Genomic DNA, 16,197 nt, shown 5'->3' on the forward strand with positions numbered 1-16,197 from the left:
ATTGTTGTAATTTTTGCTTTCACTAAAACACAAAACTGTCCTTTTACTCTTTACTCTGATTCACAATGAAAGACCCTAACCCTTCAGGCTTACACCCCCCAAGCCCCAGGAGAATGAGGAACTAAAAAGCTAGTTCTAAGGGCAAACTGACTCAGCCATTACCCAACCACCCCTGCCACAATGTAACAATGTAAAGAGATTTCTATTAAGAGATGCCTCATGGAAGGATCTTTCTACTAGCACGTGGAGGAGACCTGATCTAGTGTTGGTGTGGCCCCTGAGTTTGGTTTATGTCTTTCCTCAGGACAATGAGGTTCCTCTTTGGATTCCTAAGCACTGAACGTGCCCTGTGGCTGCTGCTGAAGCCCAACATGACAGAGACCTAATGGATCATCATGAAAAAAATCTACCCTTCTGATGCCAATGGAGATTGAGAGCCCAATATGGCCAGCTTTGGCAAACATTAATGTAAGAGATTGGATTCTCCAGAAGAGCTGCTAGCCAAAGTCATGCTCGGATAAAAAAAAAACGGCCTTGGCAGTTCGTGTTCCTGGAGTTATATCCATGCCAGTGGATGTCCACACAATCCAGAAGAGAATTTGACATTGCTGCTGCCGCTGTTGTTGTTATAACAATGGCACACACGCTACTACTGTTTCTGGGATTACCATTTCATAATTGCTTACTACAGCTAGCACAGTGGACACCCTGGCAACAAAAGTAGCTACTACAGTTAGTTAATCTTCCATTCTATTTGGCATGATAAATTTAATTCAGTAGTTATATACATCTCGATTGGCTTTGAAAATTATAAATTTATCAACTCAAGTTCCAGTTGCTTTTGGGATACTATCTTACAAGGACTCCAACGTACAGTATGGCTCGATAAGGAAGGGAATGGCTCAGTTGCCTTTAGCCTACTGGCTTATGGGTGAGATAGGACTTCTGTTGGTCTTTTCTGTATCGAACACACAGATTGCAAGCCCAGTGCCACTTTGAAATCTTTGGCAGCAACTAACCATGCAGCTCACACACGATTGAGCCGGTATGATAATGAGTATTCAGAGATGGGTAATTCCTGGGGGCACTCACCAACCTAAGACAGAGCACCTGTGTGGCCTGGGCAGGCATCTCCATGACAGGTAAGGTGACCTGCTGACGTCCCACGCAACTCAAGTCAGAAGCTCATTTTTTAATAAAAGGGGGACCTGCAGGGCCCTGGCCCCCGTTTTGGGTAGCTGTTGCCTTGCTTGCGGACCTTGACCTTGATATCCTCCCAATGCTAATTCCCTGCCAGGTTCCACCCTCCTGAATGCTTAAGAGAAGTTCCTTGTATGTGTATCCTGAATAATGGGCGTTAACAGCTTAGATGCAAGATTGTAAAACATCAGTAGCGAACTTCTGCCCTCCGGGGTCCTCCCATTGTGCTGTAAGCCTGTAATTAAGACCTCCTACCCCTTCAAGAAATGACATTCGACATTTAAAATTAAATATATATATATATATATAATTATATATATAAATATATATAAAAATGAATAGTGCGAATGTAATCTATGAATACCACAAATGTGATTAATATCATGAGTGTAATTTAAAAAATAAATTAATTAATTAAAAAAAAAAAGATGTGCTCAACTGTGACTGGGATAATTGCAGGTGTTCCAGGAAAGACCACTGTAACCTTTGTGTAAACTCCACTCCCACCCTGATACCCCCTTTGAGGTTTCGGGAAGAATGTGCATGCGGGTGTGACTGTACCCACCCTGTGATCAGGCCATGATCTTGTGAACTTAGCCTCTAGACATAAATCAATCGAAACAAAATTGTATGGGAATTGTAATCTTATGGCTTTTGTGGGTTTTTCCTTTAAAAGTACCCATGTGGCTGCAGTAGGCACGACTCTTGCTCTTGGGAGGAGAGTAGCCCAACTGTACAGCCACATCAATAAACCTCTTGCTGTTTGCATCAAGTGGACTGGAGTCTGGGTTCTTGGGGCACCCAACCGAGAAAGTAGTACCCTGGATCTGGGGTCTATCAACAATATGTAGTCCAACTTCTCCTGACTATTGAAACCGCTACTCTGGCTCTAAACAAATCCATTACATCTTCACTCTTACCTAAATTACAAACTTTTTTTACACTAGAACCTCCCATACTTTGTAAGTCGTTTCTGGACACATTCTAATCTGCAGGGGTCCTGGACAGTGAGTAATTGGCTGGCTGATCCTGCTATGAGGCCCTATGTTTGATCAGCTGTAGAACAAGCTGTTGCTAGTCATAAAATTCATCATCAAAACTCCTATGCTATCAACTTGTTCTAACAAGGGAGGCTGTCTGGCAAATGGTCTGTCCATGTGCCATTTGTCCAGAAACCTATCATTCTCTGCCTATGGGAGTAAATCCCCAGGACTCGGGCCTAACAATCTCTGGCAAATGGATGTTACTCATGTTCCTCCGTTTGGCAAACTTTCTATTGTTCATGTGTGTGGATACCTTCTCCCATATCACTGTCGCCTCTGTACAATGAGAGGCTACAAAAGATATGTTTCAACATTTTTTTGTTTTTCATATTTGGGTATGCCACAACAGCTAAAAACAGACAATGCTCCTGCTTATACTAGTAAGACATTTACAAATTTGTTTGACATTTAATATAAAACATACTATGGGTATTCCCTATAACACACAGGGTCAGGCCATTGTGGGAAAAGCTCATCAGACCCTTAAAGCATGTGTTTTTAGGTTACAAGAGGTGAACTTAAATACCACTCCCCACCCACTCTTTGTTCTAAATCATCTCAGCAGAGAGGAAGTGGGGACTTCCCCTATGTTCTTAAGACACTGGGGGCCTGAGTCTTCCGTTTCCCCAAAACCTTTGGTAAAATGGCGTGATTTGCTCACAGGAACCTGTCAAGGTGCCGATATATTGGCAGCTTTGGGTTGAGGGTATGTTTGTGTTTTTCCACAGAATGCAGACTCACTTATCTGATCCGGGATCCACTCATCAGGCCTTATTGTGGAATTGCCTCTGATCCACCACACCACTTTCTCACACTTCGACTCAGCAGACAACACTCGTGATCCTCCCCCTGCCTCTGCGCAAACAGGCACTCCTCCTCCATCTTGCTCAGTTGAATCTTTGGCTCGGCTCTTAACAAACTTCATTGGTGTTCCCGCCCTGGCTTCCGGGTAGCAGCCAGTACCAACTTGGGGAAAACTGAAGTCGCTCAGCAATTGTACTGAAAGTTTGATTGAAACTTAGGCGCTGCTGTGCACACCAGAAAATCTGATTTTTGCTGGGGTATCTCTAATTACAACTGAGGTCTATTGCTCTTCCTGGCTGTGATGCAGCCACATACTGGGCTTATTTACCTGATCCTCCTATTTTTCATTTTACAACGTGGGACTTCGCTTCTGTTAAAGTTATAGCCGATGCTGTGGATCTTATGGGAGGAGAGAGCAGTGAGTATTTGTTCTATCGGGAATGTGATAATATTATATACCGAGGTGTTTCTGATCATTGCCCATCTGTTTTCACACTGATTCTGCTTCCCCAGTTACTGGTTATTTTTTGCTTATCCAACATGCTTTGATTTGCTGATTCCCCTGGTGGAATAACTATTACCTCTGTTAACAAACATATATATCTTTGGGATCTACAAATTATGCTTCCTGCCCTCAAGGATAGTAAATATGAGACTAGTGATGTGCCATTGCCTTCTGGATACCCTGCTTGTCCTGATCCTTCCACACTGGATAATGCATGGACACATAGTTCCTCCAGAGAAACTTGTCCTAAATGGTTTTCTTGTGGCTTTGCAAATAATTCTGTTCATTATCTTTTTTTTTTTTTTTTTTTTTTTTTTTGGTTTTCTGAGACAGGGTTTCTCTGTGTAGTTTTGGTGCCTGTCCTGGAATTTACTCTGTAGACCAGGCTGGCCTTGAACTCACAGAGATCCACCTGGCTGTGCCTCCCAAGTGCTGGGATTAAAGGCATGTGCTACCACCAGCCGGCCCTCATTATCATCCTTTTAATGCCTCTTTTACCATTACTGCCTGGTCGGTTAATAATTCTAGCTTTGATTATAAAACATTTTGAATCTAAGAAATGAAAATGTATTTATGACCCTCAATCCATATTCCCTCAAACTTGGTATAGGGATCCATCCCCAGCATCGACAATGTGGCTCACAACCATCTGTAACTCAAATCCAAGGAGATCCAATGCCCTTTTCTGGCTTCAAAGGGAATCAGATGAGCCATGCAGGCAAAACACTCATACACATAAAATAATAAAGTACTCTTAATTGCTGAGCCAACTCTCCACCCCACAAAAGATGTTATTAAACAAAGAAACAAACAAAAAAAGCGCAAAACTTTTTCCAAAAAAAAAAAAAAATCAATGTAAGTACATGAAGGCAGGAGGGAATAGTGTTAATCATCAGTTGATAAGAATGTATCAAACTGCCGGGCGGTGGTGGCGCATGCCTTTAATCCCAGCACTCAGGAGGCAGAGCCAGGCGAATCTTTGTGAGTTTGAGGCCAGCCTGGGCTACCAAGTGAGTTCCAGGAAAGGCGCAAAGCTACACAGAGAAACCCTGTCTTGTAACTCTTTTAATTCCAGTACTCAGGAGGCAGAGGCAGACAGATCTCTGAATTTGAGGCCAGCCTGGTCTACAGAGCAAGTTCAAGGACAGCCAAGCTTAGGCAGTAAAGGTTAACAATCAAAACCAGAAAGCTGGTGAAGATGTAATTGAACAAAGGGACCATGTTCCAGCCTCAGCAAGCAGCAGAATCTGGCAGCTTTGGCCATGTGGTTCTGGCTTTAGAGTTAAGTATAGAAGAAAGGAGTTGTGGGATTTGCCTCTGAGACTAAGGAAAGCTACTGAGGCTAGGCATGTGTCAGGGATGTCCCTGCATGGACATCTATAGAGGCTATTGTGTGAAGATGTGAAGGTGAAACCTGGATTGCCTTGGAGAATCCAAGATGTTAGAAATGCCAGAGCTTTGGGATACCTGCTGAGGAAAGTTGCTAACAGGGAGTGGAACCAGCCCAACGCAAGAAAGAAGTGTGTTGCAATCAACAAAAATGAAAGGAATTGGAGATCTGAAGAGCATTTTGACAACAGACATGGAGATGCAGAGTTTGGAGTTTACTTAGCTGGTTTTTGATCTTGCTTTGGTCCAATATTTCCTTACTATGCTCTGCTCTGGGATGGTCTGTATGTCAAATTACTCTGATTGGTCAATAAATAAAACACTGATTGGCCAGTGGCTAGGCAGGAAGTATAGGCGGGACTAACAGAGGAAAATGGAGAGAACAGGAAGGCGGAAGGAGTCACTGCCAGCCGACACCACGATAAGAAGCATGTGAAGACGCCGGTAAGCCACAAGCCATGTGGCAAGGTATAGATTTATAGAAATGGATTAATTTAAGATATAAGAATAGCTAGCAAGAAGCCTGCCACGGCCATACAGTTTGTAAGCAATATAGTCTCTGTGTTTACTTGGTTAGGTCTGAGTGGCTGTGGGACTGGCGGGTGACAGAGATTTGTCCTGACTGTGGGCAAGGCAGGGAAACTCTAGTTACAATGCTCCCTTCCCTATGTTTTTGAACAGTAATGTATATCCTGTGCCATTATATGTTGGAAGTATGTGATCTGTTTTTTTATTTTGATTTTACAGGGGATTACACTTAAAAGAGACTGCATGAATCTCAGAAGAGACTTTGAACTTTAGACTTTTAAATAAGTTTGAGACTGTTATAGACTATATGGGGACTTTTGAAACTGGACTGAATGCATTTTAACATTCATGATATGGCTACAAGCCTTTGGGGGCCAGGGAGTGGAGTGTGGTGGTTTGAAAGAAAATGGCCCCCAAAGGGAGTGACACTTTTAGGAGATGTGACCTTGTTGGAGGAAGTGTGTCACTGTGGAGGAGGGCTTTGAGGTCTCATATATGCTCAAGATACTGCCCACTGTCTCAGTCCACTTCCTGTTACCTTTTGATCAAGATGTAGCCGACACCATGTCTGCCTGCACCCTGCCATGCTCCCCATCATGATAATGGATTGAACCTGTGAAACTGTAATCCACCCCAATTAAATGTTTTCGTTTATAAGAGTTGCCATGTCATGGCATCTCTTCATAGCAATAGAAATCCTAAGACAGAGGGTAAGAGGTGCTTGCTGCCAAGCCTGATGACCTTGAGCTTGATTCCTGGGACCCACAGAATGGAAAGAGAGAACTGATTCTCAAAAGTTGTTCTCTGACCTCCACACATGTGCCCCTACTAAGATAAATAAATATAATATTTGAAGCCAAACAAAATCGCTACCACCAACACCACAAGGGCAGACAGACGTGAGTTCAAGGGCAAACCTTTGAAGGCGTCTGTTGCTCCAGGAGCGCAATTCTTGTCAGGGTGAAACTTCAGGGCAAGTTTCCTGTAAGCTTTCTTAAGTTCTTCATCACTGGCATTGCGAGAAACACCCAGGATTTCATAGTAATTTCTGCACTTCTTGATTCTGAAAAGGAAAAAGTTAAAAGTACGTATATCTACAGAGGCTCTATTTGTATAACTAAATAGCTAAACAATACTTCTCCAACCTGTGAACCCCAAAACAAACCTAAGAGAAATAGTGAACCCATTTATGAAACATTCAAGTCTTCCTCCCCAGACCTCAGGACATCACACCCCTCCTATATTCACATCAGTGGGCACAAATATGTTAGCCTTTATGTCAAAGTTCAGGCTAAGATCCTGAAAGGCATCAAAGAACAGCAAAGCTGGAAGAATTAGCTAGCTCTCTTCTTTGGTTTTCTTAAGACAGCATCTCAAGCAGCCAGGGCAGCCTCGAGCTCACTATGTAGCTAAGGCTGGCCTTGAAGTCTTAATCCTCCTGCTTCCATTCCTCACACACATTGAGATTATAGATGTATGCTCTCACATCTACCCTTATGGCTATCTTTCAAAATTGTTATGCGGTTCTCACTTCGGGGAGATGGGGAGTGGTCTTTTTTTTTTTTTTTTTTTTTTTTTTTTTGAGACAGGGTCTTTCCATGTAGTTCTTGCTGCCTTGGAACTTTCTATGTAGACCAGTCTGTCCTCCAACTCATAAAGATCCAATTGCCTCTGTCTCTCTCCCAAGTGCTGGGATTAAAAGCATACATACTATACTTGGTCTTTTTTATTTTTTTCCAGATAGAATCTCATGTAGTCCAGGCTGGGTTCCAACTCTCCATGTAGTGGAGAATGACTTCTTGTGTGTATGTATGTACCCAGACCAGAGATCAACATCAGATGTTTTCCTTTCTCACTATTCATCTTATTTTTAAAATTACATTTTCTTTCTTCCTCTCCCTCTTTCTCTCTTTCTGAAACAGGGTCTCACAGTGTAGCCCTAGCTGTCCTGAAACTCACCGAGATCCACCCACCCCTGTTTCTTGAGTGCTGGATTTAAAATAGCATCACTCCCGACACCTGCCCTGATTGGTTTTCAGTGTCTGTGAGGCTAGGGTCAAGTTCGTCCTTTTCATGTGAATATTCAGTTGTCTAAACATTTGCTGAGGACTGTTCTTTCCTCCATTAAAATGTCTGGGCACTTTGTCAACAAAGAATGAACCAGAGCTAGTCTCAGTGGTTGATAGGTTGAGGTAGAAGACTTACTGGGAATAAGTCTGTCTTGGAACCAGTCTATCTACAGAGAAATCTTATCTAAACACAACAACAGTAAAAATCAAGGGCCAATAAACAACCGAGGGTTATTTTTGGACTCTCAGCCTATTCCACTGAGCTACATGCTCGCCCTCACATCTGTCAGATGGTCTTCATTGTTGCAGTTTTGAAGTAAGTTTAAAATTTAAAGCATTACTCATCCAACTTTGTTCTCTTTTAAAAACTGTATTGGCTATTCTGGGTCCCTTCCATCTCCATGTGATTTTCCTCTCTTCCCTTTTTTTTTTTTTTTTTTTTTTTTCTTGGACAGAGTCTCCCAGGGCTGCTGGGCAGTGGTGGTACATAACTTTACTCCCAGCACTCACAGGGCAGAAGCAGGTGAATCTGAGTTCAAGGCCAGCCTGTTCTACAGAGTGAGTTCCAGAACAGCCAGAGCTAAACAGAGAAACTCTGTCTTGGAAAAGCAAAACAAATAAAACAAAGTCTCCTAGAGTATAGTGGTGCATGCCTTTAATCCCAGCACATAGAAACAAACAAACAAACAACAACAACAAAGAGAGAGGATTGCTTACGCTATAGTTCCCAGCACCCACATCAAGTGGCTCCCAGCTGCCTATAACTCCATCTCCAGGGGATCTGATGCCCTCTTCAGGTCTCTGTGGGTATCTGCACTCATGTGCACACATCCACACACATAAAAATAAAATTAATAATAAAAAAAGGGTAGTGCTGTCCTCTCTTTTCGGTCCTGATTTTGTGTATGTCTGTGTGTTGAGGAGCAGACAGCTCCCTATGTAGCTCTGGCCACCCTGGAAGTTGCCTATTCCTCCTGCTCCAGAATGCTAGGATTATAGGTTTGCACAAGCAGGCATGCCTCATTCCTGATTTTAGTCATTTGAGTATTGTTTTCCCCCCTGGGCAGTATAATTAAAACTACTTCAATTTTGTTGACATTTTAAAGAGTCAATTTAACTCTTGGTTTTTCTCTATTGTTTCCTATTTTCTATTTCATTTATAGCTACTCTTGTATTGGTTCCTTTATCCTTCTTATGTAGGGTTTTGTTGTTTTGGTCTTTTTTTTTTTTTTTTTTGCCAAGGGTCTCAAACCCCAGATATTCCTGCTTCAGCTTCAGTTCTGGGACAATAGACTTATGCCACCATGCCTACCCTCTAGATTCTTTTTTGTTTGTTTGTTTTGTGGTTCTGGGGGGCGGGGACCCAGGGTCTTGCGATGCTGGGCAGGCATTCCACCAGTGAACTACATCCCCAGCCCTCTTTCCACTTTCTTATTTTGAGACTGGGTCTTCCTAGTTGCCTAGTGTGGCCTTGAACTAACTTTGTAGTCCAGACTGGGCTTAACCTTTCAAACCTCCGCTCTCAGTCTCCTGGGTAGTTGGGATTACAAACCTAGATTATCACACCTGGCTAAAAGACATCTTTTTAATTTTTTTTAATGTACTGGAGATCAAACCTAGGGTCTCACGCATACAAGGCAAAGCTCTCTCTACTACTGAGCTACCTTCCCAGCCCCTGCCTTCTTACTTTGTTTTCTCGGCTTCTCTTAAAGCAAACCACACAACTCACATATTCCAATGCTCCACTCTTACCCAGTCTGTCATCTGAAGTCAAAAAGCTGGTGTCCTTCAATAATACAATAACGGGGTCTGGAGAGATGAATCAGTGATTAAGAGCACTGGCTGCTCTTCCAAAGGACCCGGGTTTGATTCCCAGCAACCACATGGAGGCTCAAAACTGCCTACCTGTAACTCCTGTTCCAGCATCCAAGGCCCTGAGCCTCTGAGGGCTGTACACACATGGTACACAGACATACATGCATGGAAAACATCTACACACAGAAAATAATAAACAAACCTAAAGAAAAATGGTGATGACACAGGTCAGCAGTTACATAGCACATCCTGAGACACTCTCCTAAGCACTTTATATAAAAATCCCTTATTTAATCCTTCTACAACAGCAGTTCTCAACCTGTGGGGCGTGACCCCTTTGGAGCTTGAATGATCCTTTCACAGGGTCACATATCAGATATCCTGCATATGATTCAGATATCCAGACAACAGTAACAAAATTACAATTATAAAGTAGCAAGGAAATAATTTTATGATGGGGGTCACCACAGCCTGAGGAACTGTATTAAAGGGTTGCAGCATCAGGAAAGTTGAGAACCACTGTACGACAGGCTTACCTTTGTACCCCAAGTAGCTGTTCCTCTGTATAAGTGGAGCTCCCCTCTCCCTGCCGGGTCTGATTCCACTCATTCTCAGACTTTTTTTCCTTTTGTGCCTTCATGCAGTTACAGCAACCACAGGGATCATGGCTGCCAGGTCGTCTGTCTTCTGAGTATTTGTTTCTTCTAATGGCATCAAAGTAAGCTGCAAAACAACAGCCAATCAACCTCCAGTTCAAACCAACTTAGACTGTGGTTTACTTTTTTTGAGACGGGGTTTCACTATGGCGGGCCTCAAATCCATGAACCTTGGTCTTCAGCTTCTCCAGTGTTGGAATTACAACCATATGCTGCTATGCCCAGCTCTACAGTTTTGCTACTTGCCTTAGCTCTCTGTGAGGCAGCTTGTAGATAAGTGCAAAGAAGTGTGAAGTAGTTTCTTTAGATGACTAAAGACATCATGGAGATTTCAAAGTTTCTATTTAAAACTCCAACAAACATCTTCCCTGGGATACTACACAGAAAATACAGTGTGTACCCAAGAACAAATTTTAAATGCCAGAAACACAAAGCCCCAAATGTTCACCATACTTACAGTACTCATTCAACAAATGCTCTTAACTTAGATACAAAGAAGGGCTTGTGAGGCATCTCTACCCAATACCTTGCCTTTAGTGCAGTGTAGAGAGAGACCCATTTCTTTGTGCTGCATGGACAGAGGTGACATTGCTCATAAAATAATACTTTGCTTGCAATGTCTCCTACCTTAAAATTTAAAGCATAGACAGATGCTGTCTCAAAAACAAACAAAACCACAACAAAACAAAACAAACAAAAAGGAATGGAGTAGTTTAATTCTTTTAAACTAGCATTTGCAGGAGCTGGAGAGATGGCTCAGCAGTTAAGATCTCTTGTAGAGGACCTGAATTTGGTTCCCAGCACCCATATGGCAGCTCAAACCTCTTGTAACTCCAGCTCCAGGTGGATCTGATGCCTCTGGCCTCAAAAGGCACCTGAACTCCCAGACACATATTCCTTCCCCCACATACACATAATTAAAGATAAAATAAATCTTTTTTTTTTAAATTAAAGGAACACTTGTAGGATTAATATGAACCAAGACACTGGGCTAGGCATATTAGGGGCTGTACAGGTGAGACCAATTCCTATCCACAAAAACATTACAGTTTAGTGCAAGAGGATTCAGAAAGTCCTGAACCTACAAAATGTACAGAGCAAGCCAGCGAGGACCGGCCACTCCGGTCTTGTCAGAAGACCTGAAAGGCTTTAAAAACATCTTTCTCTCCTACTTAAGATCCTCCAGTGGCACCCCCTCGACATTCTTCCTTTAAGGTATCCTTCATATCTTTACATGTAACGTTTGTCTCCACGAAGCTTCTTTTGACACCCAAGCTGTGTTTGGGTACCTTGTCAGTGTGCAACCCAAACCCCCAACCTTGCTGTGGGTAACCCAGGAACTTACTGGCTGTGTTTTGTAAAAGGCTGTTAACCGGTCAAACTCTCTCAGTGGACTGACAGTTCTGTGAGCTCGGGGACCCGCGTCTGTCAAATTCCCCCTGCAGAATCAGCATAATGCAGGACACATGATAGGTATTGGGATCCAAACTTTCTGCCTGGCCGTAGGGTGGAAAAGGACAGACAGCCTACTGGCCTTGATGAGGCCTTGAGGGACAAGCTCAAACCCGGACTGAGAGTCAGGTGGCCTAACGCAGAGCAGTTATCCATAAAGGGCAGATAAGCTACGGAACTCAGCATCCTACGAGCCTTCGAATCACAGGAGGTCAAGCCTGGCCGGCAGCCGCGGGCTCTGGATGGGGCATGGCCGGGGCGGGCCTGGGGGCTCTGAGGAAACGAGTCGTAGCGGATGACGGACGACCACAGCCTCGGCCGGAGCCAGCGTTCCCCGGCCTCTGCCCTGGGCCCTACCCGAACCCCGCTCAGGCTGAGCATCTTCCCACAAGCCTCCATCTGGCCCAGGATCCCGGCCTTAAGATCCGAGGACCCCGCATCCCTCATCTCTCCGAATGCTGCCTTGTCCCACCCTTCAGTCGGGGACCTGGTACCTTGGGTCCAGCGCTCCCCGCTGCCCAGAGTGGCCGCCATATCGGTTTTCGGTCAGCAGGTCGGCGGAGCCTCTCAAGTCCCGGAGGCTGAAAGAGAAGGGGCGCCGAGCGCGGGGCACGCTGGTCATTGTAGTTTAGTCCGAGTGGGCTGCGGAGCTACGCGACTACAAGTCCCAGCGGGGCCCGCGCGAGAGACGCAGAGATGCAGGGGTGTGAAGCGGCTGGACCCCTGGAGGGGGGACTGTAGGGTTTAGTTGGCTGGTTTCGGCGGCCTGGCTGCTGGCTCTGACTCAGACTCAGACTCATCTGTAGCTGAGGATAGTGGCTTCTCCCCTGCCTGATCCTGACAACATACGAAGATCCTACGGGGCAACGGCTTCGCACGCTGTAGGCCAACCGGCGACATTTACACCCCCAGGAATGTCCGTCTTGAGAATCGAGCAGTGCCTATCTGTGTAAAATCTATGCTAGGCCCTGGAGATAGAAAGATAGGTTTGGGGAAGGCTAAACTCAACCCTAGGAAGTTTAATGCCCCCCCCCCAAAAAAAAAAGAAAGAAAGAAAAGTAGGGTGAACGTAATGTAGTTTTGGGTTCCTCCCATCCGAGCTCCTTAGGTATCAGAGGGACCATTATGGGGAGGGTAAGTTTGGGAACTGGCATCAGAGCCCTGTCTTTGCCATTCCTTGTTTTTACTTCATCCCCATCTACTCATGAGCCTCTGAGGCTTCTCTCCTCTGTCCCAGTCCTGTCTCTGGCCCGTTTTCTGAAGGGCCAGCTCTAAGGGGTTTGTAAAGAGGAAATGGGGGAGGGGTTCCTTGTGTTTCCCACGGAGTCTAGCAAAGAATCAAAGCAATTCTTTCACATGATTCACCGGGGAATCTCTGGTCTCCTCACTCCCGTACTCATCCTCAGAGGAAGGTGATGAGGTTGAAATCACTAGACCTAATCTAATCACCAAGTCAAAAATCAGGTCTACGAAAGGGCAAAATGATCAGGATTTCAGAAAATTATCTGGAAAAAAAAAAGTACCTGGAATTCACTTAGATCTAATTCAAGAAAACTAATTCAATTTTGCTGTCAACCACCAGCTACTTAGGCTGTTGGGAAAATGAGGTAAACGTGGGGATGCCTAGCCCTGAACCCAAGCAATGTAGAGTCTGTATTAGGCACATCATAAAGTTTCCAGTATGTCTAACTAGGTCTCCATGCCTGTATATCTGGCAGTTATTATTACTATGAATAGGGGAAAAAAAGAATAACATTACCAAAAAGGGATAGGAAGCTGATTTCCCCTGTGTCCTAGCACCTGGCTCCAACTACTAAAGCTAATGATCTTTCCACTCCTGATTTCAAAAAATGATCAAAGGATAAGTCAGGCATAGTGAATCACATGTTTATCTCAGCAGAAGAGAGAAAACAGCAAAATCAAGAGTTCAAGGCAATCTGGGATACAGGAGACCTTGTCTTAAAAAAAAAAAAAATGTGGCAGAACACATCTGTAGTACCAGCACCCAGGAGGCTGAAGCAGGAGGATCCTAGTTTGAGTTCAGCCTGAGATACACAATGAGACCTTGTCTCAAACAAAAAAGTATGACAAAGTGAATCAGTATGGGAAGGACTGTGTATCACAACCAGGTGGATTATGTTATACTCTTAAAGACAAAAGCGTCCAACTCATGAGATAAGCTGAAGTTCCAACTCGGAGGCCCTGGGCCTATGACCAGCTCATATATTTCAGGTACCAGTATGTTAACAGAAGACTGGAACTGGGCAGGGGAGGTGGCTCAGTGGTTCAAGGCTAGGCTCACAAACAAAAAGGCAGAAGCCTGTCCTGAAGGGTCCACTAGTGACCCAATCAGGAGCATGCATCGGATGGTTATCCATAAAAAGGTTTTCTGCTTTGGGGATTGTAGATAGCCTGCTTCTAGAAGATGGCCAGCTGAGATAGTGTACTGCCTTGGATTCCCAGGGCACGGCGCAATCACAGATGTCTGAGCACCATCAACTCACAAGTTTCTGGCTAGACTGAGAAGTACCATGAATTATGAAATCACTTGGGTTCAGAGTCTAGGTTTAAGAGTGTTGGGCAAAATTGGAAAGCTGAGGCTTCCTGAGGAGCACTCTCTCCCCATTCTCTGAAACCTCCCAGTAAAAGAAAAAAGAAAAAAGGGGGTGGTAGACATTGCAACCTTCTCAGATAATTACCATGAAAATGTACCCATTGGCTCCTTTATGCCTCTACTGACATTTCTGGATTCATCTGTTTCTGATTCTATCACTTGGACAAATTTAGAACTCCAAACCCCAACACTGAGAACACTTCTGTGCCAGTTGCTGCTTATATTCACCAATCGCTTAGCAGCAGCAATCATTACTGTCAGTCAACATCTGTGTTTGCATGAGGTGGAGGAGCCAAGGGAAAGCAACCAGTAGCAAGAGCAAAGTAGTCCTAGAGGTGGGCTGGAGAAGCGGCTCCGAGGCTAAAAGCATGTACTGTTCTGGAGAGGTCAGGTCCCAGCACCATGTCAGGTGGATCCTAAGTCACCACTTGTAACTCCAGCTCCAAGGCATCCCACATCCTCTTCTGGCCTTCATGGGCACCTGCATTCACATGCACAACCACTCACACATGCACATATACACATAATTAAAAAATAAAAATAAAAGAACTTCTTGGGGGTGCTGGAGAGATGGCTCAGCGGTTAAGAGCACTGGCTGTTCTTCCAAAGGTCCTGAGTTCAATTCCCAGCAACCACTTGGTGGCTCACTACCATCCGTAATGAAGTCAGGTGCCCTCTTCTGGCCTGCAGGCAAACATGTAGGCAGAACACTGTATACATAATAAATAAATCTTAAAAAAAAAAAAAAAAAACTTCTTGGAGGGAAACAAGGGAAGAGAACTGGGATCTCTAAGCCAGTTCTCAGAGAGGAAATAGGTGTGAAAGTTGCAGGAAAAAGGAGAATATTCACAAATCCAGGTAGCTGGCAATCAGGACCACAAGTTTTTGTTTGTTTGTTTGTTTGTTTTAGAATTTAGTAGGACTAGCCTGGCTTTAGGAAATATGTGCCAGAGTAAGAGCAAGGGGGCCTGCAGTCAGTTTCCTATCAGTTTTATCCACCACGTTTAAAATATTTGTTTTTAGAGATGCTGATGTGAGGTTTGCCCCATCCAGGCCTGAAAGAAGAAAGATACTGGGTAAATTTTCCTTCTTTTGGTTAGGGCCTTTGTACCTGAGCTGGTGTGTTGCTTGCTTTCTTATTGGGTGAGCAAAGAAATAAGACATTCTAACACACACACACACACACACACACACACACACACACACACACGAGAGAGAGAGAGAGAGAGAGAGAGAGAGAGAGAGAGAGAGAGAGAGAGAGAGAGAGAGAGCGCCAGCTTCCTGCTTTAGAACTGTGTAGTCTTGTATAAGAAAAGGGAGGAAGTTGTCTTGTAAATGGTCACCATCCTGTTGTCTAGACATCAAGGAAGAGATGTAGGCTTAGGGAAGCTACAGGAGCAGCAGAGGGCTGCACTCGGATTTCCTGTCAGAGCGGGACTCTTGTGTTTACATACAAAATAGGATCCCACCAAAGGCTCCCCCCCCAACATAGTTTGCTGAGAGCAGGATTTAGTGTTAAATGAGTTCATCCTGGACCCCTCCCCCGAGTATTGTTACTTAGCAACAGGAACATCATCACGGCTAGTGTAGTACTGCAGTGTCAGCAGCAGAGTAAGAGCCTTGCAATCTCAGAGATATTAATACCAGGTCATTCCTCCCCCTCCCATATATAAATACCTTATGACTAACAGCTCACATTTGTAGTACATTATCCAGAGTCAGGGGAAAATTTGTGGCTTTGTAATGAAGAAGTCATATGAGTTAACCAGAGTGAAATCCACCCATGTCCTTGACCTGATTAGTCCAGTATGCTAAGCAGCTGAACCGAGTGCCCATGGCAGAATGATAGCAATTCTAACAGAACTCAAGACTTCTAGACATTGTTATGTCACCTGGAAAGTTCTATGCCAGTGATAGGTTTTTTTTGGACTGTATCTGGATAGTAAAGCATGTGCTTTTGGAAGTGCAATTTAAATACAATATATCTAAAATTCTAAAAAAAAAAAATAATAATGTAGTATGGGGTCATAGATGACTCAGTGGGTAAAAGTACTTGCTACATAAGCTTGAGGACTAGAGTTGGGGATCCCCTGCACCCATATAAAAGCTGGGTAGGCATGGG

At 44.1% G+C, this 16,197-nt stretch overlaps 1 protein-coding gene across 2 annotated transcripts in view; it reads right to left on the bottom strand.

Annotated features, from left to right (window-relative positions):
- Dnajc18 (DnaJ heat shock protein family (Hsp40) member C18) overlaps window positions 1-15,892 on the bottom strand; it is a 43,082-nt gene extending 27,190 nt beyond the window's left edge. The window contains exons 1-4 of one of the 2 annotated variants that reach the window (XM_037197076.1): window positions 15,753-15,892; window positions 11,956-12,042; window positions 9,890-10,076; window positions 6,387-6,532 (exon numbers count right to left, since the gene is read on the bottom strand). In XM_037197076.1, coding sequence (XP_037052971.1) covers window positions 6,387-6,532; window positions 9,890-10,076; window positions 11,956-11,995 — 373 coding nt within the window. In that variant the 5' untranslated portion in view covers window positions 11,996-12,042; window positions 15,753-15,892. Of the gene's footprint in view, window positions 1-6,386; window positions 6,533-9,889; window positions 10,077-11,354; window positions 11,449-11,955; window positions 12,061-15,752 lie in introns of those variants that run through there. The other variant, XM_028886766.2, reaches the window with a different exon arrangement.
- Between the last annotated feature and the right edge of the window lie 305 nt (window positions 15,893-16,197).

The sequence above is a fragment of the Peromyscus leucopus genome, chromosome 19, assembly GCF_004664715.2.
Source record: "Peromyscus leucopus breed LL Stock chromosome 19, UCI_PerLeu_2.1, whole genome shotgun sequence".
Lineage (NCBI taxonomy): Eukaryota > Metazoa > Chordata > Mammalia > Rodentia > Cricetidae > Peromyscus > Peromyscus leucopus.